At 38.4% G+C, this 27,926-nt stretch overlaps 1 protein-coding gene across 1 annotated transcript in view; it reads left to right on the top strand.

The window, feature by feature from the left end:
* Nucleotides 1-27,926, top strand: part of LOC135108403 (ubiquitin carboxyl-terminal hydrolase 47-like) — a 48,206-nt gene that overhangs the window by 9,339 nt on the left and 10,941 nt on the right. Inside the window, 19 exon segments of the mRNA XM_064019360.1 lie at nt 122-218; nt 1,139-3,334; nt 3,620-3,914; nt 4,895-5,070; nt 6,526-6,700; nt 8,520-8,641; nt 9,188-9,381; nt 9,993-10,185; nt 11,487-11,702; nt 12,809-12,982; nt 14,134-14,262; nt 14,264-14,314; nt 14,625-14,832; nt 15,888-16,123; nt 16,692-16,815; nt 16,973-17,223; nt 22,387-22,817; nt 22,989-23,124; nt 25,561-25,705. Coding sequence (XP_063875430.1) covers nt 122-218; nt 1,139-3,334; nt 3,620-3,914; nt 4,895-5,070; nt 6,526-6,700; nt 8,520-8,641; nt 9,188-9,381; nt 9,993-10,185; nt 11,487-11,702; nt 12,809-12,982; nt 14,134-14,262; nt 14,264-14,314; nt 14,625-14,832; nt 15,888-16,123; nt 16,692-16,815; nt 16,973-17,223; nt 22,387-22,817; nt 22,989-23,124; nt 25,561-25,705 — 5,549 coding nt within the window.

Genomic DNA, 27,926 nt, shown 5'->3' with positions numbered 1-27,926 from the left:
GTGTAACGCTATCTAGCCCCAGTTCAATGTTTCATTCTCCACCTACTTCTCTCTTGCTTGGACCCCCCACCTGTACCAGCCCCCAGTGCCAGCTAACGGGCCTTGTTGTCCTTCCTGGCAGGGGTCACCTAGCATCAGGCTGCAAGACCCCCCCGCCCCCCCACCCCCTGCTGGCCACGTTGCGGGGCCGCTTGCGCAGGCTGATGATGACCACTGAGGTGTGTGTGGGGGATGGGTGTGTCCAGTTGGGTCTTGTTAGTTTGGCTGCATCCTTGTTATGTTTTGGTTTGTTTACCCTGATTGTTTGCCTTAGATTTTTTTTTTTATTGATATTCTTTTTGTGTTAGTGTTATGTGCATTTTATAAATTACTTTCTAGTTATTAGTATTTTGCTTTACAGTTCTCATATTCATGTGATGTGTATTTTCTCTTCAGTAGTAAAATTTCTCACGACTATTCATTTAGCTTCTATGTAGCAGTCCTGCCCTCTTGTGACTCGCACATTGGTGAGTGGGAAGGGAATGTCAGATAGCTTGTTATTGCCACAGAGAAGGATCATTACTTGTGACAACTTCTTGGTTCATAAATATTGTGATGAGCAACAGTCTCTGACAGTGTATTGCCTCTACATGTTCAGTGAAAATTTGAAATTTTACTGTCATTTAAGGAAAGACATTCATGTTCTTTCCTATTTCCAGCACCCTTCAAGTTTTCTGTATGCTCTATATCATGTATACTGTATATATATATTAACCTTTCCACCAGATATTTATTTTTCTAACTAACACATTCACTGTGATCTTTCATCATGCTCGTTGTGTGCCTCACATGCCGTGGTCAGGGCTTGTGCATGCTGCGTCTTTTCCTAGCAGCTTTTATCCCATTTTGTTGGTGCATTAAAAAAAGGGGATTTATATTTCTTTGTTTTTCAGGGATATAAGATTAATTCTTGAGATGAACAACAGCAAGATGAATGAGAGATGTAGCATGCTGTATATTCATTACTCTTAAATATTGGTATCAGAATGCAGCTTGTTATTTCTTCAGACTTTTCTGAATTGAATATTTGCAGTGCAATGTGCAGATCATGAGATGGGTTGTCTTTCATGTTTTAATGGAAATTTTTTTTCTATCACAGACCGAAAGTGTTGAGGATGGAGGTGGTGGCAGCGGCAGTGGTGGTGGAGATGGTGGTGGAGGAGGCAGTGGAGGAGGAGGTGGTGGTGGAACAGCAGATCGTTCCACCAGCGGCCATAGCAGTGGCAGCAGTAGTGGTGGAGGAGGGAGTAGCAGCGTGGCGGAGGAGGCCTCGGCGAAGGTGGCTCGGGTAAACACTGCTTCTACTGTGAGCCGTTCAACTATTGTGCAGGACAGCAGTATGGCAGAAGCTACCACTACCAGCCGTTTTTCCACTGCCACCACTAAGGTCAAAACAATTAAGATTGTCAAGAAAACAAGCCCCCTCATTGCCAGTGCCATCTCTGACCTCAATAGCCGGGCAGAGGCTTCCCTTGGCGGTGCGTCACCTCGTCGACCCCTTGCTTGTGGGTCCAAGAAGATGATTCGCCCCATCAAGATCCAGCAGGAGACACCAACTACTACAAAATCGAGCAACAAAGATGTATCCAAAGCTGCTGATGGAAAAGTAATTGATGTTAAGGTGAAGGAAACAAAAGTGGAGGTTGTGAAGGTGTGTGACTCAAATTCAAAAGAGACTAATGCAGCTGGAGCATCAACCAGCTCAACAGTGAGTAGTGAGAACACACAAGAGGTGCCTGGCAAGGCAGTGACTGTAAGTAATGTTCAGTTGAGTGAGAATGAGGCTTCATGCAGTACAGGTAAAGTCATTCCCATTATCAGAAAGGGTTCCCCTGGGCCCAAACAATCATCCAAAGTGGTAACAACTACTGGTAAAGCAACTAAAAGTCTTAATAATGCAAAGGACGCATTGCGACCTAAACGTCAGTCTTCCCCATTGTCCAAGACAGAGGAGTCTGCACAGACCAAGCAAGATGCTCCTCAGACTGAGCAAACCAGACTTCCTAGTGAATCTGAGAAGGTTGCAGTGGAGGCTTCACTCAGCTGTACAACAATTGAGAATCCTGAAAACTCCAAGGTAGCAACTGCTTCTTCGTCAGCGTCTGTATCTTCCTCCTCTTCAGTTTCCTCCTCTGCCTCTTCAGGCTCTGTTTCCTCAAACAAGACTGTTAAGGCTGTTAAGGTGAAGAAGCCAGCCAAGACAAGGAAACAGGAGTCAACTGAAGTGGCACCTGATGACACCACCACCAGTGAAGCTGCAGCATCAGAGAGGTTAGGCCAGAAAAAAAATTTAGAAGGAAAGGCAGATAAAGGAAATAATGACAGTACCAAAGATAAGGTGGAGAATAATGGAAAGATTATGAATATGGAAAATGGATTAGAAGCAAAAGATGGTGAGCCAAGTGATGAAAGTTGTGTAACAGAAGCTAAAGACAACAAAACAAAGAATGAAAGTAAAGAAACAAAGAAAGATGTAAAGAGTAAAATGAAAGAGAGCAAAGCAAGCTGTGATAATGTAAATGAAAAGGAAGAGAAGATGGAAAATGACACTAGCACATCAAAGGTAAATGATGATGAAACAGAAAGGGAAACAAATGAAAAGATTGAGAGCAAAATTGAAATTGATGAAATTACAAGTATAGCAAGGAAAGGGGAAGGAAATGAGGGGGAGAACAAAGCAGAAGACATTAGGTTAACAAATGGTGAGACAGGAGAACATGAAAAGAAGCAGGAGCAGCATCAGCACCCACAGGAACAAGATGTTACACTGTCAATCACACAAGCACCAGCAATACCACCTCCTCCTCCTCCTCCTCCTCCTCCTCCTCCTCCTCCTCAGAGCATCAAGAAGAGCAAATTAGTTGGCAAAGTGAAGGCCAGAAAAGCTGCCACTATCCAAGATATTGCCACAGAAGATGGTCAGACCTCCCCACAAGAGGCAACAGGAGTACCAGAGATCAGTGTCAGTGGAGCGGCAGCATCATCCAGTGATGTGCCCAAGATAGATATCAATGGTGAAGGTGATGGAGAGGAGGATACCCAAGTGACTAACACGGAGTCAGGTGCTGTAGCCAACTGGGACCCTAAAGCAGAAAGGGATACAGAGGAGCCAGAGCTGGACAGTGTGTGTGTGGTGGTGCGTGACATGAGCGGCTTCAATACTAGTGTCAACCAGGTCACTCTAGCCATGTCCACACAATCCACGTGTGGCCAGCTGATGGCAGAGGTGGGACGGAGATTCAAGTATGACCCAGACTCTTTCTCCCTCGTGCTGCAGTGTTCTAATGGAGATCAGGTGAGTGGCAGATGTTTTTCAGCATTTCTCTGATAGCAGGGTGTGTGTGTGTCACAGAGCTCTTAGCAGAGGAAGGGACAGTGTTAGTAGGTGAGGTGAGATCTGCTATGGAGTACATATTTGGTTGGGGAATAGGTTTTCTACTGGCTGTTTGGCATAGGTGAATCAGTGTATTCATTAGGTGACAGTAAGTGACATCAGAGGACACATTGTTTGGGGGAGATGGGATGTCACATGTTTTAGGAAAGTGAAGAACATTTATTCACTTTTTGTTTATTTCTCAAGGTGGAAGTTGAGAAAATGGAGGCAGAGAGAGCCCTTGCCCACGCCAGGTTCCGGATAGAAGGCTCAGCACGAAACAACCTTATCCTATGTGATTTGGGTGGCCGTCCACCCCGACGGGCTGATGATGATGACCTTACCTTGGGGGCATCAGCTTCACCCACCACCACCATTGCCATCCCAGCCACCACCACCACTGAGAAGACAGCGCTAGAACGTTCCTTCATTGCTTATGACACCTCCGCCACCACGTCAGACTACTCTTCCTACTCATCACCACTCATCAAGCATGACTCTGGTTAGTACTGGGCCACTCTTTATTCTTCACTTTAATTAGATGCTGCATTACACCAGGAGATATCTGATAAAGCACAATCTGTCAACTATATGGTAAATGAGTAAGTGAGGAGATTTATTACTTCTACATTTTTTTTTTTTTGAGGTTTTGATAATTAAGTTAGGTGCTTAAAATTGTTCAGTATTGGGAATGTAAAAAAATATATTAATGAAAAACCTCACTCTAGAAAAATGTGAAATAGAAAACAAATGTTTCAGGAATTGAGTTTCATATACAGCAACCATCAGTTTATTTGTGCTGTTATAGCTTTCCAAACTATGATGGAATGAAGTTTGTTAAAGTAGAAGTAGGAGGGCAGTGCACCTAATTGTAGGATCACTCTGTTACATGTCTCCTGGCTACAACCAAACAATTCATACTTTCCTCCAGTACTCTCATTGAAAAAATGTGGCTTCCACATTACATTTTAACAGCAGTGCCAAGAGGTAGATTCACTTAGTCAATTACAGTTTATTTTTCATTGTGCATACATGAATACTCTTTTTTATAATTGGAATGATAAAACTTCCTTGAAATTGTAAGTGAGATTTTGTTGGTGCCTCAAATTATTGTATTGTTTGTCATTATAGTGCCCTTGGGCCACTGGGAAAGTGAGTAAGTCCACTGTTACACACATTTAATAAAAGGAACAGTGTTAGTCTGGGTTTATTATTTGTGATAAAGCATAGCTGGGGAAATTTGTCAGCTATTTCTTTATGTTGGTTAATGGAGCAAAAGAGAAGATAAACTGGGTAGTGTCTTTTTTTTTATTTATTTATTTATTTATTTATATATATTTTTTTTTACCCTACAAAGAATGCACTAAGGTGACTCACATTAAGGAATTTTAATGAGTTGCAAAGATGAAACAATAATGTGGCAATTTGTGGCTTTTTAACTACTAACCTAAATGACCTTTTTTTTTTCCCATCCTTCCATAGGTTTTGTAGGGCTGGTGAATCAGGCCATGACTTGTTACCTCAACAGTCTGCTGCAGACTCTCTTCATGACTCCAGAATTTCGTAATGCCCTGTATCAATGGGAGTTCAAGGGTACTGAGGAAGAAGCATCAAAGAATATCCCATGTCAGCTGCAGCGCCTCTTTCTTCAGTTGCAGGTGTGTTGTAGAAGGGAGGGAACATGAACATTACTGTGGAGGTTTGTAATGTCAGTCTGTGAAAGGAAGTAAGTAGATACTAAATACTAGACAAAGTGCTCAAGGGAAGTAATGACAGGCGGATTGTGGTGATTTTATTGTGTGAAAGAGAAAGGAATGAACAGGACCTTGTAAAGGTTGTTGGTACCTTGAAGTGAAAGACAGATTTCTATATATGTGGCAAATGAAGTATGGAATTAGATCCTGAGGACAGACAGAAAGTAAAGAATGTGATTAAATCATTGCATATACCATAACTATATAATCTGCATCCCTTCCTACTTCTAAAAAAAAAACATCAGCAAATAGCATGAACATTGGGGGAACATTATTGAAGTCACATGAAGTGCATTAAATCTAATAAAAGTTTCATCTTTATGGTACTAATAGGAGTGATGTTTAGTTATGTGTTTTGATCATCATAGGTCATAATTATTTTGCTGAGGGAGGTTTGTCTTAGGATTGTATGGACAATATCCTCATTGGCCTAGACATGAAGTAAACTTTTCACAATGCTGGCAGTAAGTGATGGGATGTGAGGAAAGGGGTTTACAAGGAAGAACAGTAAGAAGGAAGCAAGAGTGATGAATTTTCATTGTATTGTGGCTTAATTTTGTATAACTTAATTTCAGTGCTGTTTTCTGTTGTTTGATTTTTCTATTTGAATCCTCTCTGGGAACTGTCACAAGTTTTTTTTACTACTACTACTACTACTACTAATTATTATTATTATTATTGTTATCATTATCACCATCATCATCATCATCATCATTGTCATTATTATTAGCTGTTTATGAGATTTAATGAAAAGTAGAAAACTATACTTATATTGCAAAGGGCCTCATTGGTGGGCAACAACACAGCAATGGAAAAACTAAACTAAAATCGTTTCTCTCTCTCTCTCTCTCTCTCTCTCTCTCTCTCTCTCTCTCTCTCTCTCTCTCTCTCTCTCTCTCTCTCTCTCTCTCTCTCTCTCTCTCTCTCTCTCTCTCTCTCTCTCTCTCTCTCTCTCTCTCTCTCTCTCTCTCTCTCTCTCTCTCTCTCTCAATTGATCATATGATACTCTTGAGCATCTCTTATACTAAAGGACTGATGTAAGTTCACTTGAAGTCTGAGATATGATTGATACTCCAAACATTTATATATATATATATATATATATATATATATATATATATATATATATATATATATATATATATATATATATATATATATATATATATATATATATATATATATATATATATATATATATATATATATATATATATATATATATATATATATAATTATGACTAACATACAATCATATCACCTCATGACCAGTCAGTCATAATGTAACTCAGTCATAAGTTGACAAACAGCTATATCTCATTCTTCATTCCCACACACTAGACTATTTCTCATTGCCAGACCACTACCAAAAGTGCTGTAGAGACCACTAAGCTGACACGCAGCTTTGGATGGGACAGCAGTGAGGCATGGCAGCAACATGACATTCAAGAGTTGTGTCGAGTAATGTTTGATGCGCTGGAGCAGTGCTTTAAGAACACCCATCAGTCTGACCTCATCAACACACTCTATGAAGGTGAGGGGTGACACTCAGTCGCTTTTATTATTGCTTTCTGTGTGTGTGTGTGTGTGTGTGTGTGTGTGTGTGTGTGTGTGTGTGTGTGTGTGTGTGTGTGTGTGAGGTATACAGGAAAAGATCTATGCTCATACTCTCCCATCTCCATGTTTGTTATTGTCCAGCTTGGTGCTGAATTCATGAATAGTTGCTTTATGGATAAATTTTGTAACTAGCTTATTCCAGACTTACATTGTTCTCTGTGGAAAGTCAAATTCTTTATCCCTTTTATGAATAGATCTCCTAAATTTATTTATGTTACTCTTGTATCTCTTTCATCCCATTCAAACAGATAATCTCTATTTATTTCCTCCATTTTGTTCATAGTTCTACATATACTATAGTTAGGTGACCCCTTTCTCTTTATTTCCTTCTGAGGAGATAGCTTCAGAGCTGTTAACTTTTCTTTATATGACAGATCCCATAGGCTTGTGCCTATCTCAACTGCTGCCTTCCCTATTCTTTCTAATTTCACTGTTTTTCTTTTACTTGATAACCATACCAATGCTGTGCATTCCAATCTTGGATTCATTGCTGATACTAGAATTCTTTATCATCTTTTTATCTGGATAGGTGAATGCTGTTCTTATGTGTCTCATTAAATTGTATATCTCCATGTATTTGATTCTCAGGTGACAAGTTGTTTGTTAAGGCAACTCTCAGATTTTTTTTTCCATAGTTTTACTTGTCATTTCCCATTATATTGTTACTTATGACTCCTTTCACTGTTACCTAATTATATTGCTTTAGATTTCTTTGAGCTAAACCCCATCTTTAGCCTCATTTTAATATCTTAATGAAATCCTAGTGTAATGTTTCACCATCTTTGTTTTTCACCCTTAATATCTTAGCATCATCCACAAATAAACTTTTGTAGTGGTATATTCCCTCTATCATATCATTAATATATGCCAAAAACTTAGGTGATATCAATATGGACTGCTGTGGAACACTGCTCTTAACCTGGCTTCATAATGATTCTTGATACTTAATCACTGTTCCCATCTCTGTCTTAGATAATCTTCCACCCATTTAAGTAGCTCTCCTTTCAGATATCTCTGTATTCTAACTACCATTGCAGTCTTTAGTGAGATACCTTGTCAAATGCCTTTTCTAAAGATCTTTCACTTCTGAATCCAATTTGACATTAAGTAATAGAAATTTTCCTCTAAAAACTGCATCCACCTATTTTTTCTTTCTTTCTTTCTCTCTTTCTTTTTATGCCTTCCTTCAAAGAAATTTCAATAAAAGAAGTTTCAGTAATATTATAATACTATTGCGTATCTTCAGTAATTCAGTTAGACATATCCAATTCAGAAACTTTTCTCATACATTTTCCATTATTTTCATTACTACTTCTATTCTTGTGTTCACTTTGTCCAACACGGTTTCCCTTGCAAAACATTCACAGGTATTTTTTGTTAATTTCAACTCTACCTCCAACTCTGAGTGTTATTGCCTCTATTTGGGAAGCTGAATTTCTGAACATTATTCACTCAACATTGTTTAACCATTTGATCTCTCTTATTTTTCTTGTTGATGTGATCCATATTTTCCTAACATCAGTAAATCCTTTCTGTTCACTTACATTTTTTTGCTGGAAAGATTGTCCAGTAACACATTGACATGTATGGTAGACTCTGCAGTATTACACTCTGTTAAAAGCATACTGTTGATATGCATAGCTTGATTCTTAAGAAAAATTATATTGTTGAGTAATAAATCATTAGTTGATATGACTGTACTCATTAGTGTTGACTGTTGACTGTTGTTTTTCCAGGGAAGATGAAGGATTATGTGAAGTGTTTAGAGTGTGGCAATGAGCGAGCACGGGAGGACACCTACCTGGACATTCCTCTCCCTATCAGGCCCTTTGGCTCCACCTCAGCTTACAAGAGTGTGGTGGGTCACCATTTTTGTTATCATAATAATCATCATCATCATCATTTCTTCATATATAGAAATTATGGTCATCTTCACTAAGCATCCTTGGTTTCTTAGTGATGATTATGGAACTGTCAGGGAATTATTCAAGCAATATTGGTAACATATAGCAGTCAATAAAGGAAAATAAGAATGAGGAGTCCATTTGAGATCTTTTCAAATAAACTGGAAATATAGAAATTGGACAAAATATTGAGTAAAGGTTAAAAATTCAAAGAAATAATAGTAAGATATTTTCTTATTTAGAAATCTTGTGCATCACCTCTTTTATTTGAGAGGAAGTCAAATTTATGAAAATAAAATGAAAAATTTATTTTCTTTCTGTTACTTATATTGTGTAATGTGACAAGTTCATGATCTCATTCTTGTCCCATTTAATGGATAGCTATTGTGGATAGAGAAATTTTTTTAGAAAATGAATAGATATCAAACAACTTGTGTTATTATAAAAAAAAAAAAAAAAAATGCATTACTAATCTGTTTTAACTGGTTTTTCATCCACAGGAGGAAGCATTGCGGGCCTTTGTTTCACCAGAGGTCTTGACAGGCAACAATCAGTACAAGTGTTCACGTTGTGATGCTCTCTGTGATGCACATAAGGGTCTCAAGTTCACTCGTTTCCCTTACCTTCTTACAATACACCTCATGCGTTTTGACTTTGACTATCAGACGCTTCACCGCATCAAGCTCAATGATAAGTGAGTGGCTTTATTTATATTGTTTTATTAGCTTGTTTCCACATACAGAATTTGACTAAAGTTTGTGTGAGTGCATGTTAATGAATTTGTGCACAAACTCCTTCAGCATTGGTTATGTTTTTGTGTTTTAATCCCAGATAAATGCCGGATAAAGATGTAGTGATTGGCAGTTAACTATAAGATTTGTAAACTATGGGTGAAGAAATTGTGGAATTTGTTAAGTGTGTGTGTATATATATATATATATATATATATATATATATATATATATATATATATATATATATATATATATATATATATATATATATATATCAAGATGTGGTGTGAACTTGTAAATCAAATTGTTAGGTGATGAGAATGTTTCATTTTCATTTTATTATGTTTTATATATATATATATATATATATATATATATATATATATATATATATATATATATATATATATATATATATATATCTTTTATTTTTTATTATTTTTTGTATGTTTCCCTGAATGAGTCCATTTCATTAGGTGGTCTCCATGTTCTTTCTCTTAAATTTAAGGCCATTCAGCATTAAAAAATTTCATGATGATAATGAAGATACTAATGATGTCTTCCTTTTCAGAGTGACCTTTCCAGATGTGCTGGACCTGAACCACTTCATTGATGGTGACACAGGAATGAGGGGAGAGGAAGGAGGGGACAAGCCTGCTAGTGGTGTGGATGATTCATCCACCACTGACTCTGGCTCTGCCCTGGATGCAGAGGATGCCTCTTTGGAGAACACCTCTGCCTCTTTGCCAGAGAGTGATAATCAGGTATGGAAGGAGATGGTGATATAATGAAAGGATTATGAGCTGAATCTTTGTCATTTTATTATACACTAAATACAGGCTGAGTTTTAAGCTTTCATCAAGTTTAGTGGATAGATTAAATTAAATTTTATTGAATTACATTTTGTTACTATTTCTTGTATCACATGATCACGTACTGGGATTTATAATTTGCTTGTATTATGTATTTTTAAAAATTATTTATTTATTTTGATTTTGATTTATAAGATTCCCTCTTTTGTTCTTGCTCCATCTCTCTGCACTATCTTGAGTTTTCTTTTCTTGGCTGATCTGTTGCTGAAGTGGCAAGTGGTCACTGTTCTTAATTTATTAACACAGGTCCGGACCTGTACAAAAAATTGAAAAAAATTTCCAATAAAGATTTTAATTTAAGATTATAGATGATTAAATCATAAAATGCAGAAGAAGAATATTCATATAGAAAAATTATATATCTGTCGAAAAAGTAACTTAAATTGAAATTTTTTCAAAATTTTTAACACAGGTCTGGACTTGTAAAAAATTGAAAAATTTTGGGATAAAAATTTTTCATCTAAGGTTACAGGTGATTAAATTATTAAATGAAGAACAAGAAGAATATTCATGTAAAATGTATATATGAATCGAAAAAGTGTGTTTTCTACGTGTCTTAATTTATTTAGAAAGTGAAAATTTATTTTTATCTGTGCCTTACTGCAAAGAACTCAATAGACTATTTTGCATATGTATAATGGTTCTTTTTAAGTAAAAAAATGTATCAATTATTATGTAAAAATTCTTTAAAATTCAATTTTTTTCAAAATTTTTAACAGGTCCTGTAAAAAAAAAAATTGAAAAAAATTTCTGATAGAAATTTTCATCTGAGGTTACAGATGACTAAATTACGTAATGTAGAAGAAGAATATTCAAATAAGATGTATAAATCCAAAGAACTCAAAGAGAACTATTTTGCATATGTATAATGGTTCTTTTTTAATATTAGTACCACACAGAGGTCCTGCTATCCAGTCTCTTTATTATTCATAAATAGTTTCAACCAACTCCCTTGTCATATCAACTCTTATGCAAATGATGAGAAACCACAGAGCATTAAACTTTTGATCTTTCTGTTAGTTCTGAATGGGACAGGGCAAACTTGATATGATGTTTAAAAACTCAGTTATTTAATTTGTCCATTTAACATAACTTTCCAGACAACTATCCCTTTTTATTGAGTGACTCTGATGTCCCCTTCTGAACATACTTTGGCTGTCCTTTACTAAAAAAAATCTCAACTGGAAATGCAGGAAGAAGATGAAGGTATAGATGTGAGCAGCAGCAGTGCATACAACAATGAACGCAATCGTGCCTGGGGAGCTGCTAGTGGTGGGGGACCCTACATGTATCAGCTGTTCTCCATCATGGTCCACTCAGGCAGTGCTTCTGGTGGTCACTACTATGCCTACATCAAGGACTTCACCAGTGGGGAGTGGTACTGCTTCAATGACCAGAGTGTGACCAAGGTATGAAATTGAGACTTGGAGATATAAGAAGGGGAAGGCATTAGATATATTGGCTTGATAGTAGTGTATATTATTGGTAGCCATATGGATTTGCACCATGTATTTTAAATTCAAGGTAAGCATTAAAATTTTGTAACAATTTAGTTTCCATGTAACCATAGGTATACAGTAAACTCTTTCTAGTTTCGAAGTAATTGAGAGGAGACCTGGGTTGAATTATCTGAAAGTCTGAGTTGTCCAGTGGTTGTCTCAAGCTGCTTTCATCTTGATGCTGTGGGGTGAGAGTGGGGAAGGAAGGGAGGAAGGTGTGTTGGGTGCTTCACTGTGTTCTGGTAGTCAAGATGCAACACATTCGTAAAAATCCTTTTCTCACCTTTATAACTTTCTTTGTAAATTGTGAATGTACCATCATATCCAGGAATAGTTTTATGTGTTGTAAGAACATGTTTTATTATATCCTTGTTTTTATAATTCATTTAAATAATGATTATATCAGTAAAAAGTTGATAAATCATATAATTTTATTCACAGATTAAGCTTGATGTAATTGCCAAATTTTTACCCTGTCAAGTTCTGAAAATGGTTATCTATGTAAAGTAACTGCTTAATCCAATGTTAAAGCCCAAAGTTTTCTGTCTTGTTAGTTAAGTGGAAAAATACAAATATTTTCTTATTGAGGTGGAGTGATGGTGAGAAGGTAACACATCACTGGTGCCACTGTCCAGCTGGTTTATCAACTGAATTGCACCAATGGGAGAAAAAGAACTGATTTTATAATTTGAATGGAGAACAGTGCATTTAGATACAGGCAATCAGAAGTTCACTTCAGATTATGGAAAGTTGTTGGAAATTATGAACTGGTTTGAAACATGTTAAATTGTCTGAAGCTGTAATGATGTGGGTTTGAATTAGAGTTTTCTGTTCATTGGCTCCACTTGACTGTGGTTGAAATTTTTTAATGACTTGGAAGTCTGTATTGGTGGACCAGACATATTATGGTGTGTTCCTGTTGACTACCATTAATATGGAGATGTACCTTATAAGATTGTTTTTTTGAAAATTACTGACAATGTTCATTACTTCATAAAGTTTGTCTCTTGTTTCAGATTACATATGATGACATTCGCAAGACATATGGTGGGAGTGGCTCTTCACGGAGTGGTGGTTACTATTCAAGCTGGAGTTACAGTGCCAATGCCTACATGCTCATGTACCGACAGGTGGACCGTGAACGTAATGTGTATTCCCTCACCACTGAAGAGTTCCCTCAGCATATCAAGGTAAGCATATGTCAGTGATCAGAACATCACTTAGTTGATGGATTCACTAGCCTAATGATTGTAATGACACTTTTGTTATATCCTGCCTAATAATTTCAGAACAATACAGACAAAGCTCACAAGGGAATTTTTGTAATAATTATTTTGTTATATCATGTCTAATAACTTCAGAACAATACAGACAAACTTCACAAATCAATTTTTAGGAAAAGAAGTCCTGTGGCCAGTTAGAACTGGGCTACATCTGAGTGCTGCCAAGTGTGTGTATGAGGACACCACTTGTGTGGGGCAATTTCAAACTGTCATTCCAAGTGCCTATTATGTAACCCTTATATAAATAATGCCAGAATGTAGTATTGTACATAAAACTTGTAACACTCTTCATGCAGAATACACTGATGCACTACTTACTTAGCACAACATCGAATTTTCTAGTGATATTGTGGTGCTTCAAATGTTATCCTTTAGACTGTTGTGATGTACAGGGATGATACAGTCCATGATAACTAGGCACTTCCTCTCTCTCTCTTTCTCTCTCTCTCTCTCTCTCTCTCTCCTCTCTATCTCTCTCTCTCTCCTCTCTCTCTCTCTCTCTCCCTCTCCTCTCTCTCTCTCTCTCTCTCTCTCTCTCTCTCTCTCTCTCTCTCTCTCTCTCTCTCTCTCTACACACACACACACACACACACACACACTTAAAAAAATAAATACAAATAAGTAAACAAATATATGACAAGGAAAGAGGGAGGGGTGCCAGTGAGGGTGAGGTAGGTGGAGAGGGAGAGAGGAAGAGAGTGAGAGAGAGAGAGAGAGAGAGAAGAAGGAGAGTGAGAGAGAGAGAGAGAGAGAGAGAGGAGAGAGAGATGAGAGTATTATGTGTATGTGTCAACACTCATGCACACATGCTTTCTCTCTCTCTCCTCTCTCTCTCTCTCTCTCTCTCTCTCTCTCTCTCTCTCTCTCTCCTCTCTCTCCTCTCTCTCTCCACAAACCCTCCCTCCCTCCCTCCCTCTCTTGCCACATGGAATGGCCCAGACAAAGCACCACACTTATACACACATACAGGATAGTCTCATGGATCACTGTACTACACCCCAGGGATTTATCTCCCTTTTTTAATTTCTTTTCCCAATATATCTGCCTCCATCCTACAGGATCTCATAAAGAGAATGTCAGAAGAGGAAGCAGCTGAGCGTGAACAGAGAGAACTGGAGCGTTCTACGTGTCGCATCAAGCTGTTTTGTCGGATACCTGGTCAGAGTCAGATGGTTGAGCGCAAGCTGTAGAGTGCATAAGTATTCCACCCTCACTGAAACCACCCTTCAGGCTTACAAGGTGAGGGAGGACTGGGCCCACAGAGGTGGTGTTTTCTTCCCTGTATAACAACTTTTGAAGTTGTGTGATTTATAAAGATTTTGCCTTATTGATGTTGCTGTATTTTTAATTTGACTGCACAGATCTATCTCTTGGCCAGTTTGACTTACTTTAACAAGTCTTCTTGTCTTTATTTATCTTATGTTATAGTTTTTCCTCCTCTTTGTTTTTAATATATTGTTGAAACAGTAGCTTATTGTAATTTCCTTATTCAACTTTTATATGCCATTTTCTATATTGATAATGGTCTATGTTTCCTTGCCACCCATAGGAGCTCGGCCTTGAGAACATAGTTCCTCTGGAGCGATGCCGCCTGGTCAAGTATGAAGAGTTCCATGAGAGCCTTGAGAGCTCTTTTGAGGGACAGGAGGAGGAACCTATGTATGAAGTTCTTGGGGGAGTACGCACATCTTACAAGTTTGATCTCCTGATGGAAATTCGTGATGAGGACAAGCAGTTTGAAGTGTACAAGCCAGGAGGTGAGTCACCATCACTAACCATTCCTTTTCTATTGAACATGATGCCTTTTCATTGAACATGATGCCAGTGAGGTCTTGTGGGAAGCTAATAGGAAATTTTTAGTTGAATAAGAATATATGAAAAGTATGAAAGGGGATATTGGGGAAAGAAGAGAGAGTGAGGGCAAAAGATAGCTCATTGTATACCAAATAATTGTGTTAGAAAAAAAAAAGATAGGCAAAATATTTGAAGGGATTGCTGAATGCAGAAAAGGACAGGGTGTGGCAGAATATTTTAAAGGATTTGTGAATGTAGAAAAGGACAGGGTGCCTGAGGTTGTTGCAGTAGGAATATGACAAAGAATTAATGTATTAGGAGAATTGGTTAAATCACTGATCCCTAAAGAAAAAAATCCTGGAGGCAGTGAAGGAAATGAAAACTTAAGAAAGATACATATTTAATAGATGTGGTGTGCAATGATTGAAAAGTGTATGTGTAATTGTTTTTAAGTTACTTGTAAGATTGCTAAATATATGCTTTGTGATCCGTATGGATTTAAATGATTAATCTGAATGAGTGCATGTGTGGTTCCTTTGTACAAGACTAAAGATGACAAATATGGTTCTGATCATTGTGAATGTGTAATTGAGATGCAGCCTTGAGTATGTCTGTGGGAGTTTCACCTGCATCTGGTCCAATCAGCTGCTCAGATCAGATAAAGGAAAGAGGGATGGCTGTGTTGTGATGCAGCAGGGAAAACTAATTGTTGTGTAGAACCCTGATACGGAGAGATTTGGGCACACATGATCCTCATGCAGTGTGGTTGGCGTGAATCAATTCTCACTCACATTGTTGCAGCACATGAATTTAAGATTATCACCCACAATTTCTTTCCCATTTTGTTTTTCATTCATAGTTGTAGTTTTTATTTTTTTCCATTTTCAAAATATTGGTTATATATATATATATATATATATATATATATATATATATATATATATATATATATATATATATATATATATATATATATATATATGCATTGTACTAAGTCCCTTGATGTTTGTCCAATCAGGCACAACCATCAAGGCCCATGTTGTCAACCTTAGCACAGAGGAGGTGGAGGGTCCCTTCACACTGAGGGGCAGCTTGAGTATGACAGTGCAGGATCTGAAAGAGCTACTTGGCCGCTCTCTTGACCTCAATCATGAGACCATGCGGGTGGTGTTGGAGCGATACTATAATGACCTTCGACCCCTCACCTCAGACACCAAAACACTAAAGATGGAGGGCTTCTACAGATCTAACAAGGTTAGTAACACAAATATGTACATGGACACACACACACACACACACACACACACACACACACACACACACACACACACACACACACACACACACACACACAATGGAAACAGATTGTAGAAAAGTCAAAACTTTATACTTAGTGACATTTACCTTCACAGATGAGAACATTGTAAATACTTCATCTTAAGATATTCATCTTGAAAGATATTAAGTCTGTTTCTGGAAACTGCAGGGAATTTTCACAGCTGAAGAATCTACATCTTTTTTTACTCTTTCCTTTTTCTTTACCTCATGTTTACATATTTCAGTCTCTCTCTCTCTCTCTCTCTCTCTCTCTCTCTCTCTCTCTCTCTCTCTCTCTCTCTCTCTCTCTCTCTCTCTCTCTCTCTCTCTCTCTCTCTCTCTCTCTCTCTCTCTCTCTCTCTCTCTCTCTCTCTCTCTCACGTCGTCAAGAGACATGCATTTATTTCCAGTGCTTGAATGTTATGATGTCACTGAAATGTTTAAATATTTTGATTTGAAATCATGATCTACCTCATTTTTTCTCACTTTTCCCTTTATTTGTCAGGTTTATGTGGAAGCTTCAGGAGAGGAAGCTGTGGACTTCTTCAGTGGGTCTCAAATGTATAGCATCCTTGATCGCTATGAGAACACCATTACTCTTTATTGCCCACTGCCTGATACTTCTCCAGGTAAGGCTGCAGCTGAATTCAGATTTTATTCCTGCTTTTTACAGAAATCTTTAAATCTTAGTGATCTATTTGTTTGTGATGAAAAATTATCTTATTGTATGATTATTAAATTGTTATTAAATTGTAATTCTTTTCTGTCCTTTTTTTCCTCCTGCAGAAGCCTTGGAAGAGTTACAAATTCCACCTTACAAGGAGGAAGTAGTAGTAGAGGCCACAGCAGAGACAGAAGGACCATGCAGTACAGTAGCAACTGATGAACCTACCACACCCTCAACTACCACCACTACCACTACTACAGCTTTGGCTACAGAAACTACTGATATTACTGCTTCCAGTGCACCACCACCTGCATCATCCCCTGCTGAGAGTGCTGCAAGCCCTGCCAGTTGTTCCAGCAAAGACAGTGGGGTGAGCAGAGTGTGTATGCATGTATTTACCTTCTTGTAGTGTACAGGGTAGAATGTGTCGTTCTTACACCTTTTTTATATCTTCTATATCTTTAAACCCAATAGTGCTCAAAAGTTGTAAACCTATGAGAAAAATTCAAGTGAGATGGCATGTTTTTTGCAACAATACTTTCTGCCTCCCCACTATCAATCTATCAGTAAACCAGGATGGCAATCTCATACAAAGCACCACACACTCATTTACACATCATTGACACTCATAGCCCCATCATCCCCCAGGTGGAAAGGGATAGTCTCATAAATAACTCTACTACAACCCAGGAGCTTAGGCATACCACAGCTGACCCCACTCTTCCACAGTGAAGCTTGACAGCATACACTAGTTTACACCAGCCCCTTCATAATAAGACTGTTCCCTACCCTTCACTTACTCCAATCTTGAGACCACAGCAGATGCAGGGTACTCTCTGTGGAGTGCCCCACCCCTTGACTGGGTCCATACACCCGTGGGTGCTATGAATTGTGCCCACACCACCTCCCAGGTGTCAACAAGACCACGCCACTTTCATGGACTCAACACAACTGCTCTACATTCACCTCATCATGCACAATTACTCTTGCTTGCTGCACAGTAATTTGTCTCTTGTTCAGTGTTCTCTTAACACAATTCATCCACTCCAGGTGACGCCTTCCTCTTAACCTTTCACCACACACATCCTGTCTCATTATTCTCTTTACTAGTTTTATCTCCTCCATTCTCTCCACATGCCCAAACCATCTTAACACATACTGATCTGCTCATCCAGCTGACTCTCTCAAAACACCAGTTCTTCTTTTTACCTCCTCATTTTTTGTTCTGTTCCTCCATGTTACTCTACACATACTCCTTGTTAATAATGTTTAAATTGTGCATGAGCTGCAACTTTACGAATAGCATGTGTTTTTTGTTTGTTTGTTTATGGGAGGAGGGCTGTGCACTTCTAGCATTTTAGCTGGATGTGTAAATTCTGGCTTTCATAAATAAAGCCAAATGCTGTACATCTGCCCTTTGATTAACTCTGCCATACTGATCTATGAGTTCAACAAATGGTAGCAGAGCATATTTGTGGCAGGGGTAAGGAAATTTAGCGCCAATCAAGAAGAAAAGGCGAAATTAAGATGAGTGATTGCAGTGGAAGGGCTCCAGTGCTAAGTTTCAACGTAGATGAGTTATGACCACTGGAAACAAGAGTTGAAAGCATGGCAATTTGCCACTAATGTTAAAAAATTCCCAGAAGGAAATGAGGTGAGGAGCAAGATTTTTGAGGAAGTGGATATTGATAAGCTGGGAAGTGATGATGGAGTCAGTGTTTTGCTGCTACATTTAGACAAATGGTACAAGAAGGATGAGATGTCAGCAGTGTATGAAGTATGGACAAAGTTTGACAACTTCAGGAAAGAAAAGGAGGACATTGTGGAGAAATATATTTTTTAATTTGTGAAGAGAAATGCAGTTCTTATTAAGTACAAGTTGGTTATACCTAAGTGCATTTTAGCATTTAAGCTACTGGACAGTGCTGGCCTAGATGTTAAAGACAAAACAGATTGTGTTGACAGTAGTGTCTTTCAGTAAACCAGAAGAGATGTTTGTTTCTATGCAGCAAGCCCTCAAGAAATTTTTTGGGTCAGGAAGTGTTGTCCTTGGATTCAGTGTCAGGGAGTAGTGTAAGTGAGACTCTTGCAGTGGTAGTAAAGTCTGAACCAGTGTTCAACACAGAGGAAGTAAATGTTGTCACTCGGGGAAGAGGACAAGCAAGATTCAGAGGAAGTAGAGAAAGAGAGAATTTAGCAAATAAATGTGACAAAAATAGACAGAAAAACCTTGTTGACTATTATGGTAATATTAGAAAGTGTCATGTATGTGGATCAGAGTATCATATGTCTCCAGCATGTCCAAGAAATGTTTATGTGAACGGTGCAAGTGAGGAGGTACACAAAGAAACTGAGTCATATGCTGTTGTTGAAAGTCCTGGAATGATATCAGTCTTAATGATAGAGCCTATTAGTTATGCCATCCTAGACACAGCCTGTTGTTCTACTGTGTGTGGTGTTGACTGGTTGAAATTGTACAGACTTTGTCAGAAGAGGACAAAATGAGAATAGAAAAGGAAAAGTGAATCAACATATAAATTTGGTAATGGTAACATGTACAAATCACTGAGTAAGGTGAAATTTCCAGTGAACATTATAGGTGGGAGCATATATAACAGATGATGTGGTGAATTGCTTTGTTCCTCTGCTCTTCAGCAAGAAATCAATGAAGAGGGCACAGATGAAGTTAGACTTTAGAAATTATATTGCAGAAATACATGGAAAAAAAGTGAAATTGGGATGCACTTCATGAGGACACTATTGTCTTACACTAAGGGATAAGAAAGCAACATAGAGGAAAGCAGAAATAGTGCTAACCTTGGGTAATGATGAAAAAGAAAAGCAAAAGAAGATTGAAAAACTGCACCAACAGTTTGGTCATCCCACATGTAAGAGACAGACTCAGTTGTTGAAGGATGCAAGTGTTGAAGACAAAATATGCTTTGTTTATGCTGAAGAAGTCTCAAGAAGTTGTGAAATATGTGTCAAATATAAGAAAGCACCATCAAGGCCAATTGTAAGAGTGAGCATTACAAAGGAGTTCAACAAAATTGTTGCAGTAGACCTGAAAGTGTACAAGAAAGGAAAAAATATATTTTCTCCACATGTTGGACATAGTGATAAGGTTCTCAAAGTTGTGTGTGGCAAAAAGTAAAGAATCCAAGGAGATAGTGGAGAAAATTATGGAGACATGGTTGGGAACTGGTTTGGGAGCCCCTGTGAAGTTTTTGTGTGACAATGGTTGGGAGTTTGCCAACACTACATTCTCAGAAATGTATGAGAACATGGACATTCAAGTGATACACATAAAAGCACATTCCTCCTTTAGTAACTGCCTATGTGAGTGCAGTCATACAGTCATTGACAAAATGGTGACAAAAATAATGACAGAGTAACCCAAATTGTCTATGAAGGTAGCTATATAATGGGCAGTCAATGCAAAAAATTGTCTTCAAATGGTACTCATATGAGGCTTCAGCCCATATCAGCATGTGTTTGGAAGGAATTCTAACCCGCCATATACCTAGACTTATGAGCTTCCTGCACTGGAAGATACATTATCTAGTGAGATTGTTGCTAAAACATGTCAATGCTAGCCACTCAGCAAGGAAGGCATTCATTGCTGCTGCAACATCTGAGAAAATACAGCAAGCACTTAGACACAAAGTAAGAGCCACTGGTAGAACACTTGAAAATGTAGAACATGTCTGTTTTAAGAGAGAAGAGCAAAAGGAATGGAATGGAAGTTATTGGTCAAGATGGAAAAACAGTAATTTTGAAATATGGTTTAAATTTTATAAGAGGCCATGAAACACATGTTCAAGAGAAGCCATTCAGTTTCAGAAGAGACACTGAAGAAGGAAAACTGCACTACTTGACATGCTGAAGCATCAGAGTGAAAAAGAAGACAAAGAAGGAAAGTCAGGAGCAAGAGAAATGAAACAGAGATAGTCATAAATCCAGAGGGAAATATTGTAGAGAATTAAAGCGGTGATGAAATGGAGGTAGAAGAAAACATGCTTGAAGACAATGTTGTAGTCAAAAGTATTCCCAAGATTGGACAGAGCTTCCTGCCAGATAAATGGCAGACAGTTATGGTGGGAAATCAACAGGACCTCGAACCCCATTGCCAGGGAGTTCAGGCTTTGGAACCTATCCTCTTTGGTCAGCCCTGGAGATGAAGAATGCCTATTGTGCCCTGTTCAAGCACTTGATTTGTACTGCCGCAGGACATCCTCCACTGTTCATCCCAGGCAATTCTTCTTGTCAGTTAGGAACTAGTCACACCCTCTCTCTAAGGCCACTATGTCTTTCTTCCTCATTGGGACTATAAAAAGGGGCCATGAGCCTTTATCTGTGGACCTTTGTCCCTTCCTCAGGTTAAGGGTCTATGAAATCTGTGGTATCACCACTTACATTCTCTTGTGGAAGAATAAATCATTGTCTACTATTTTGGATGTAGCTTGCTGGAAGACACCCTCAGTCTTTGCTGATCACTATATGAAGGATTTCCAAAGGATGGAGGGGAACTTCTTTGTTCTGCACCCAATTCTAGAGGCTGGTGACATTGTGTCTTAAGGTTCCATTCCGGTTGCCCCTCCTTCAGGGTTCACCGACAATTTCCCATATTCTCAGTGCACCGTATACATTTAGTGTAAGGTCCAAGTGGCACTATCACTCCCCACTGCTTCACCACCTTCAAGACCTCCTACACAAGTTAATTGGTCACTGACTCTTCATAATGTGGACTCTTACCCTTGTATTTTCTTTCCAAGGTATGAACCCTCCTCAAATGTGGGAATCTGCTAAATAGAAGAAACAGGTATTATGTGAAACAAATCATCTTTTTAATCTTAAAAGGGATTTTTCATTTACCTGTTTCTTCTACACAAACCCTCCCAGCCTCCCCTCTTCTTGCTGGTCATCAACTAGGGATGTGGGTATGTGGAACAGAAGGGTATGGTGGGTCACCAGGGTTGCCATAGCAATACTGATCATGGTTTTTTTAATGGAATTAAACATAAATGTGGGAAGGAGTTGGGTAATATTGGGGAGCATGTAATGCTAAGTAGAAGAAACAGCTAAGTGCAAAAATCTCTTTTAGGATTAGAAAGGTGATTTCAAATTCCTCTCTGAGTCAGCCACCAACTCTTGTTTCATGTATGATACTAAAATTGCCTAGAAGAGCATGTGCCAGAGAAGCAGCAGCTTTGTCAGGTAATATACCATGATCACAAGCAATAATGAGAGACTGCAGGCATCACCAGGAAGTGGATGCTAGTGACGTGGGTGATGGAGCAGGTCTTACCTGAATCTTTGTAGTGCTGTCTAGTGTCTTGCAATCACTCTTGGCAGACTCAGGGTAGTCAGGGTGGTGTGTGTGTGTGTGTGTGTGTTGCATTGAAGCATTCTATGTGTAAGTTGGTATGGATTAAGAGCAGCATTAATTGTTGCACATTTTTTATTGACTATGGACTTGTATAGACCATCTTTTTTTGCCCTCAATGTCTTACATATCATCACCTTTCCACAGATCAGCAGCAAGGGAGGTATCACTGATACTGGCAGCAGCAGTGATGGTAGTGGCACCATTAGCAGAGGGAGCTCTCTTGTCAGTCCTACCTCCTCCTCGTCATCTTCTTCCCCCACCACCTCCACTTCCTCTCCTTCCTCGTCCTCCTCCTCTTCCCCATCCTCAGTCACCCAACAGACCTCACCACAGCAACAGCATCTTCCTTCTCCATCCCCTCTAGCTGTAACTACCATCACTACCATCACCTGTGCAACACCCTCTTCCACCCCAACTGCCTCCCCCACTGCAGCTTCCACCACCTTAGTATTGGGGAACTGCAGTGATGGAGAGGATGAGGGGATAGCTGATGCAGACAGTGGCACTGGTTCCTCACATGTAAACAGTGACCAGAGTGCTAGTGAGGATTCATCTCTCACTAGTGATAGTGACAGGTATGGTGTGTGTGTGTGTGTGTGTGTGTGTGTGTGTGTGTGTGTGTGTGTGTGTGTGTGCTTACATGTATCCATGCATGCATGTGAATGCATATTTTATGCTTGTACATATATTTATATCTATAAGAAAGACATATTGTCTTTTTTAGGCTGACAAACATTATATTCCAGAACTCTAGTTGGTGAACCTCCTGAGGATCGTCTCTCAGACACCAGCAATAGCCCAGATTACCACAATGTGTCGCCACCCACTGATCCTGTTGGGGCTGCCACAGCTGCCACCTCTGCCACCACTGCTGATGCCAAGGTGTGTAATAGGAAGCCTGTTGAATCAAGAAGTCTGGTTGTTGGGGTTTATTATTCCTACATATATGTCCAAAAAAAACTGACATGCTTATGTGAAATTATAATATTGATATAAGGATATATTTTGGAATTGAGTTATTGGTAACATCAGTTACTGGGTATAGATAAAATTAAAAGTTTCTAAAAAGGTTGAACTTTCACAAGTTTGCAGATTATTTTCTGTTACTTATAAGATTGTAATTGTCTTAGAGATACATCATTATTATTATTCTATCATTGTTGCAAAATTTGAACACATGAACACATGTTTCCAGGATTGATAAATAGTTAAGATTGTTCAAAGCTCTTCAAACTTGTCATGTTTCTAGCATTCTTAAAGCATAGGTCCTCTGAATTATAATCATATTACACATTTTTCCCATGGCTTCATCACATCCAAAGCATTTCAAAGATTTAGTGTGACATGTTTTTTTTTATATTCCTTTACATGTTATTTTTTGCAGTTTTATTGTATGATAGCTTACAGTACCCCACAAGTTTCATGGTATTTGAGTTTTGCAATTTTTGAGTTTCGTGCTGGGTCCTAAATTCTTACCATCCCGACTTTCACACATTATTTCCTCAAGTTCTGCATTTTCATTGCGTATGGGTCATGCATTCCTACCTTTAGCGTCACAGCAAAAAATAAATACATATGTGCTATGTATTGTATATGCTTTTCCGTCCACATACCTGAACAAATTCTTCTTTGGATAAACCACTTGTTAACCACAACACTATTCACTCCAGATTGCATGCAAGAAAGGGGGAGAGGAAGGCCAGCAATGGTGCCATTGCATTGTGAAAAAACACAACTTGCACAGTTTTAGATGCAATGGTACTGCACTGCCACACTGCCAGATGTTAGGACAAAACACACATGCTCAGTTTTAAGAACATAAGAATGTAATAAATGAAGGAAACTGCAAGAAACAACCAGGGTTACACGTGGCAGTCCCTGGATGAAATATACCTACTACCTATTTCAACCTATCATCCCCATCCATAAACCTGTCTAATCTTCTCTTAAAGCTCCCTAATGTCTTAGCACTAACAACATGATTATTGAGTCTGTTCCTTTCATCTACCACTCTATTTGAGAACCATTTTCTTCCTATGTCTTTCTTAAACCTAAATTTTTCAAGCTTGAACCTGTTATTTCTTGTTCTATCCTGGTTGCTGATCCTAAGAATTTTGCTTACATCCCCTTGTTATAACCCTTATACCACTTATCAGGTCCCCTCTTAACCTATGTCTCCCTAAAGAATGTAAATTTAACATCTTCAATCTTGCCTTGTAAGGAATACTCATCTCCCATATCCTTTTAGTCATTCTCCTTTGTACTGATCCTAATAGACCTATATCTTTCCTGTAATGTGGGGACCAGAACTGCACAGCATAGTCTAGATGAGGTCTGACCAGCGCCAAATATAACTTTAATTTGGCGCCGGTCAGACCTACACTATTGCACTGCCCCCCCCCCCCCCCCACACACACACACACACACACACACACACACACTTTTAGATGCAATGGCACAACACTGCTGCACTGCCGAATCATATTGGATGTTAGGACAAAACACACACACACACACACTTTAAGATGCAATGGCGTTGCATTGCCACACTGCCGAATCATGTCGTGAATGTGAGGACAAAACACATGCAGGTGTAGGCAAGGCAGCTGTAATGAATAAGGGTTTTTACAGTGCTTTCAGTATCCCAAGTTTAGTGACTCTTGAGTTTGGCACCATGCCTTTAGAAGAAAGTGATCACAAAAGTTGAGAGGGTATTTTTACTTACCATGAGTAATTTTTCATACTTTGATGTATGTACAATTTGTAGTGGTGTTCCTTAACATTGATTCCTGCATGTCCCAAGTAGCTGGCCCCTGTGCCTACTTGCACTTCTCATTTGATGTTATTCTTTTATATAATGCCAAAACTTGCAATGCTCAAGATGCAAGATTCTTTTACATAGTGACTAGGAATGTGAAATATACAGTTTTTTCTTCCTTGAGCATGATTCATAGTGGGTCATCACGATAATATAACATATCTTACATTTCTTCTAAAATATATGCTGGAGATAATGATTTAATTGCATTTGAAGTTAATGAAAACTAAGAGTGAAAACATTAGCTGGGACTAATAGTATTTTTTTTAACTGAAGAACATTAATCTTATTTACTTAAAAAATGCTAGATTCTAGAATAGATACTAAAATGTGATTTAATCTGTTCAGATGTAATTTCTGACCCCAAACATCTTCTTGTAGCACAAAATTTGTTTTTGTGAATATTTTTTGTTTGCTTATGCCTGCCTAAGTAAATGCACTAATTGTCATGTCATCTCCTCATGCTCCATCTCTACATGTCTCTTCCTATTCTATTGCAGGCTGGTGATGAGACCGGGGGGGGTTGGGGTTTGCCTATCTTTCAGGACACTGATGCTGCATGGGGTGATGATGAGAAAACCACCCCTCAGCTCAAGAGGTACTTCAGAGCAGAGTATTTCACTGAAGAAGACACTGGAGCCCGGAGTGAGTAAGGGGAAAGGGAAGAGAGGGATGAAGGTAGATGCTCTGCTTAGCTTAGTTCATTATCCCAGTGTAAGTTACCACAGCTTTCAATTCTGTTGTTGTCAGGAGTGTTGATGGGATTGTCATTATGTTATTTTTATTAGACTGAATTCTTGTTTACTCATGTTTCTCTTTCCACTGCTTATGTCTTAGTTTTTTGTTAATCTTTTATAAATATTCTATAACTATAGCAAGGCCCACCAATGGTTAGTGGGAATTACTGTGATGATATATTTTTGCCTTTAATTGGAATCATTCTGGTAAAGGCTCTGGTTGTTATGCATCACAACATGTTCCTATCTTAACTCATGATTAGCAGGGTGGTGCATTGAGCAAGCTGTGTATCCCACTGATATTTTTCAAGAAGAATATGGCCTCCATCCATTGTAATATTTTCCTTAACCTCTTCATTATCATGACACGAGCTGCGTCATTACTCGCCCATAGAACTATCCAATGATGCACCAGGCCTGTCACTTCTGTGTGTTTTATGCATTGAGAGTTTGAAATCCTTGCAGAGCAAGGTGGCTTTCATATGCCTCAGTCAGGTAGACCTTCGGCTCTATCCCCTTCATGTATCAGCCAATCATAAAACAATAAATAATTTCAATATCACCCACATGGCAACTCCCCATGCTGGTGCCTGGGGTGAGTCTTTGATGGTGATATGAATTTGTCTGTCTTCTGTACATTATGGATAATCTTTCTGATAGTAGCAGGGATGATTATATCCCAGAGATGGATGATAGTGATGATGATAATGATTCCTGTAGTGATGATGAGACTAATGACCCTGAGGTTGAGGAAATTGGAGGTTGATGTCAGACCTGTTTCCCAACAAGTGTCCTGATTTACCATTGCAGTTCCTTTCTTAGTTCTCTGGACTGAATCCTGCTCGTGACGACATGTCACTTGCATCTTTCTCCAGTGCCTTCAAACTTTTCTTTGATGATGAGCTGCTGGCAAATTATGTCTGGATGAATGAGAGAGCTGCCTGGTTTTTTTTTGCCAAAGATCCTTAGAAAAACTAGTCATGTGAACAAAGTAATTTGACACCATGTTGCGCATGATGATGTGTACTTTTCTTGCTCAAAATCAGTTATGAAATAAATGGATAACAAAAACAGGCAAAATAATCCATGAAAAGATGCAAAAAATGTTAAATGACAACATGGTGAGTGGCAGTGGCCTGCCCCTTGTACTGTGCTGCAGGGCCACACTGTGTGCTTTGTAGTGCAGGTGTTATTCCTTGACATACAATGATAAAACTGAAACCATGCTCACATTTTGATGACCACAGCAATATCATCCACAGTTCAGTTAAGTGGAGTAATAGAAAAAAAAAATTCTTGTTATGTAGCAGTAGGCCTGAGTATTTACTTATTTAATTGGTGTGACTGGCTGCACATTAAGTACTTTTTATTCAAAATATCCAAATCAGCTGTTGTAAACTTGAGTCATTCAGGGTTTTTGTTTAAACAAAGATCAGGACAAGTTTTTATTAGTCCCACCCATGATGGCCGTGTGTGTGGGGGGGGGGATGGTATTTATGATAGGGAAGACCTTCATAAGGATTACCAACTCATGTTCAAAATTATCCTCATGCATTTCTATTTGATTTGAGGCAGGATTGTTTTTGTTTAAATATACATCTCCTGAAGAGCAAACACACACACACACACACACACACACACACACATAGTATGGAAGATAAAAAATTATGGAAAAATTGGAGGAAGACTGCTGAAGTGGATGGAAGATTATCTGGATGACAGAGAGATGAGAACTGTAATACAAGACCAAAATTCATCTTGGGTCCCACAAGGGTCAGTGTTGGGGCTGATAATGTTTGTAATATATGTGAACGACATAAATGAAGAAATAGATAGTTATATGAACTTGTTTGCGGATGATGCTAAGCTGATGAGAAGGCTAGAAAAATGTAAATCACTGTATGGTACTGCAAGATGATTTAAATAAGATAAATAGATGGAGTAAATCTTGGCAAGTGGAATTCAATTTAAGTAAATGTAAAGTAATGGAGTTTGGTAAGAGTAAGAAAAGAATACTGTATCATTATGAGATGGATGGTGTGAAGTTAAAGAAGTCAAAAGAGGAAGTGGATTTGGGAGTAACAGTTACTGAAAATTTGACTTTGGACAGACACACTGATAAAATTACT

The sequence above is a fragment of the Scylla paramamosain genome, chromosome 17, assembly GCF_035594125.1.
Source record: "Scylla paramamosain isolate STU-SP2022 chromosome 17, ASM3559412v1, whole genome shotgun sequence".
NCBI lineage: Eukaryota > Metazoa > Arthropoda > Malacostraca > Decapoda > Portunidae > Scylla > Scylla paramamosain.
The sequence above is the reverse complement of the archived record's forward strand: the minus strand, read 5'-3'. Positions and strand labels throughout refer to the sequence as shown.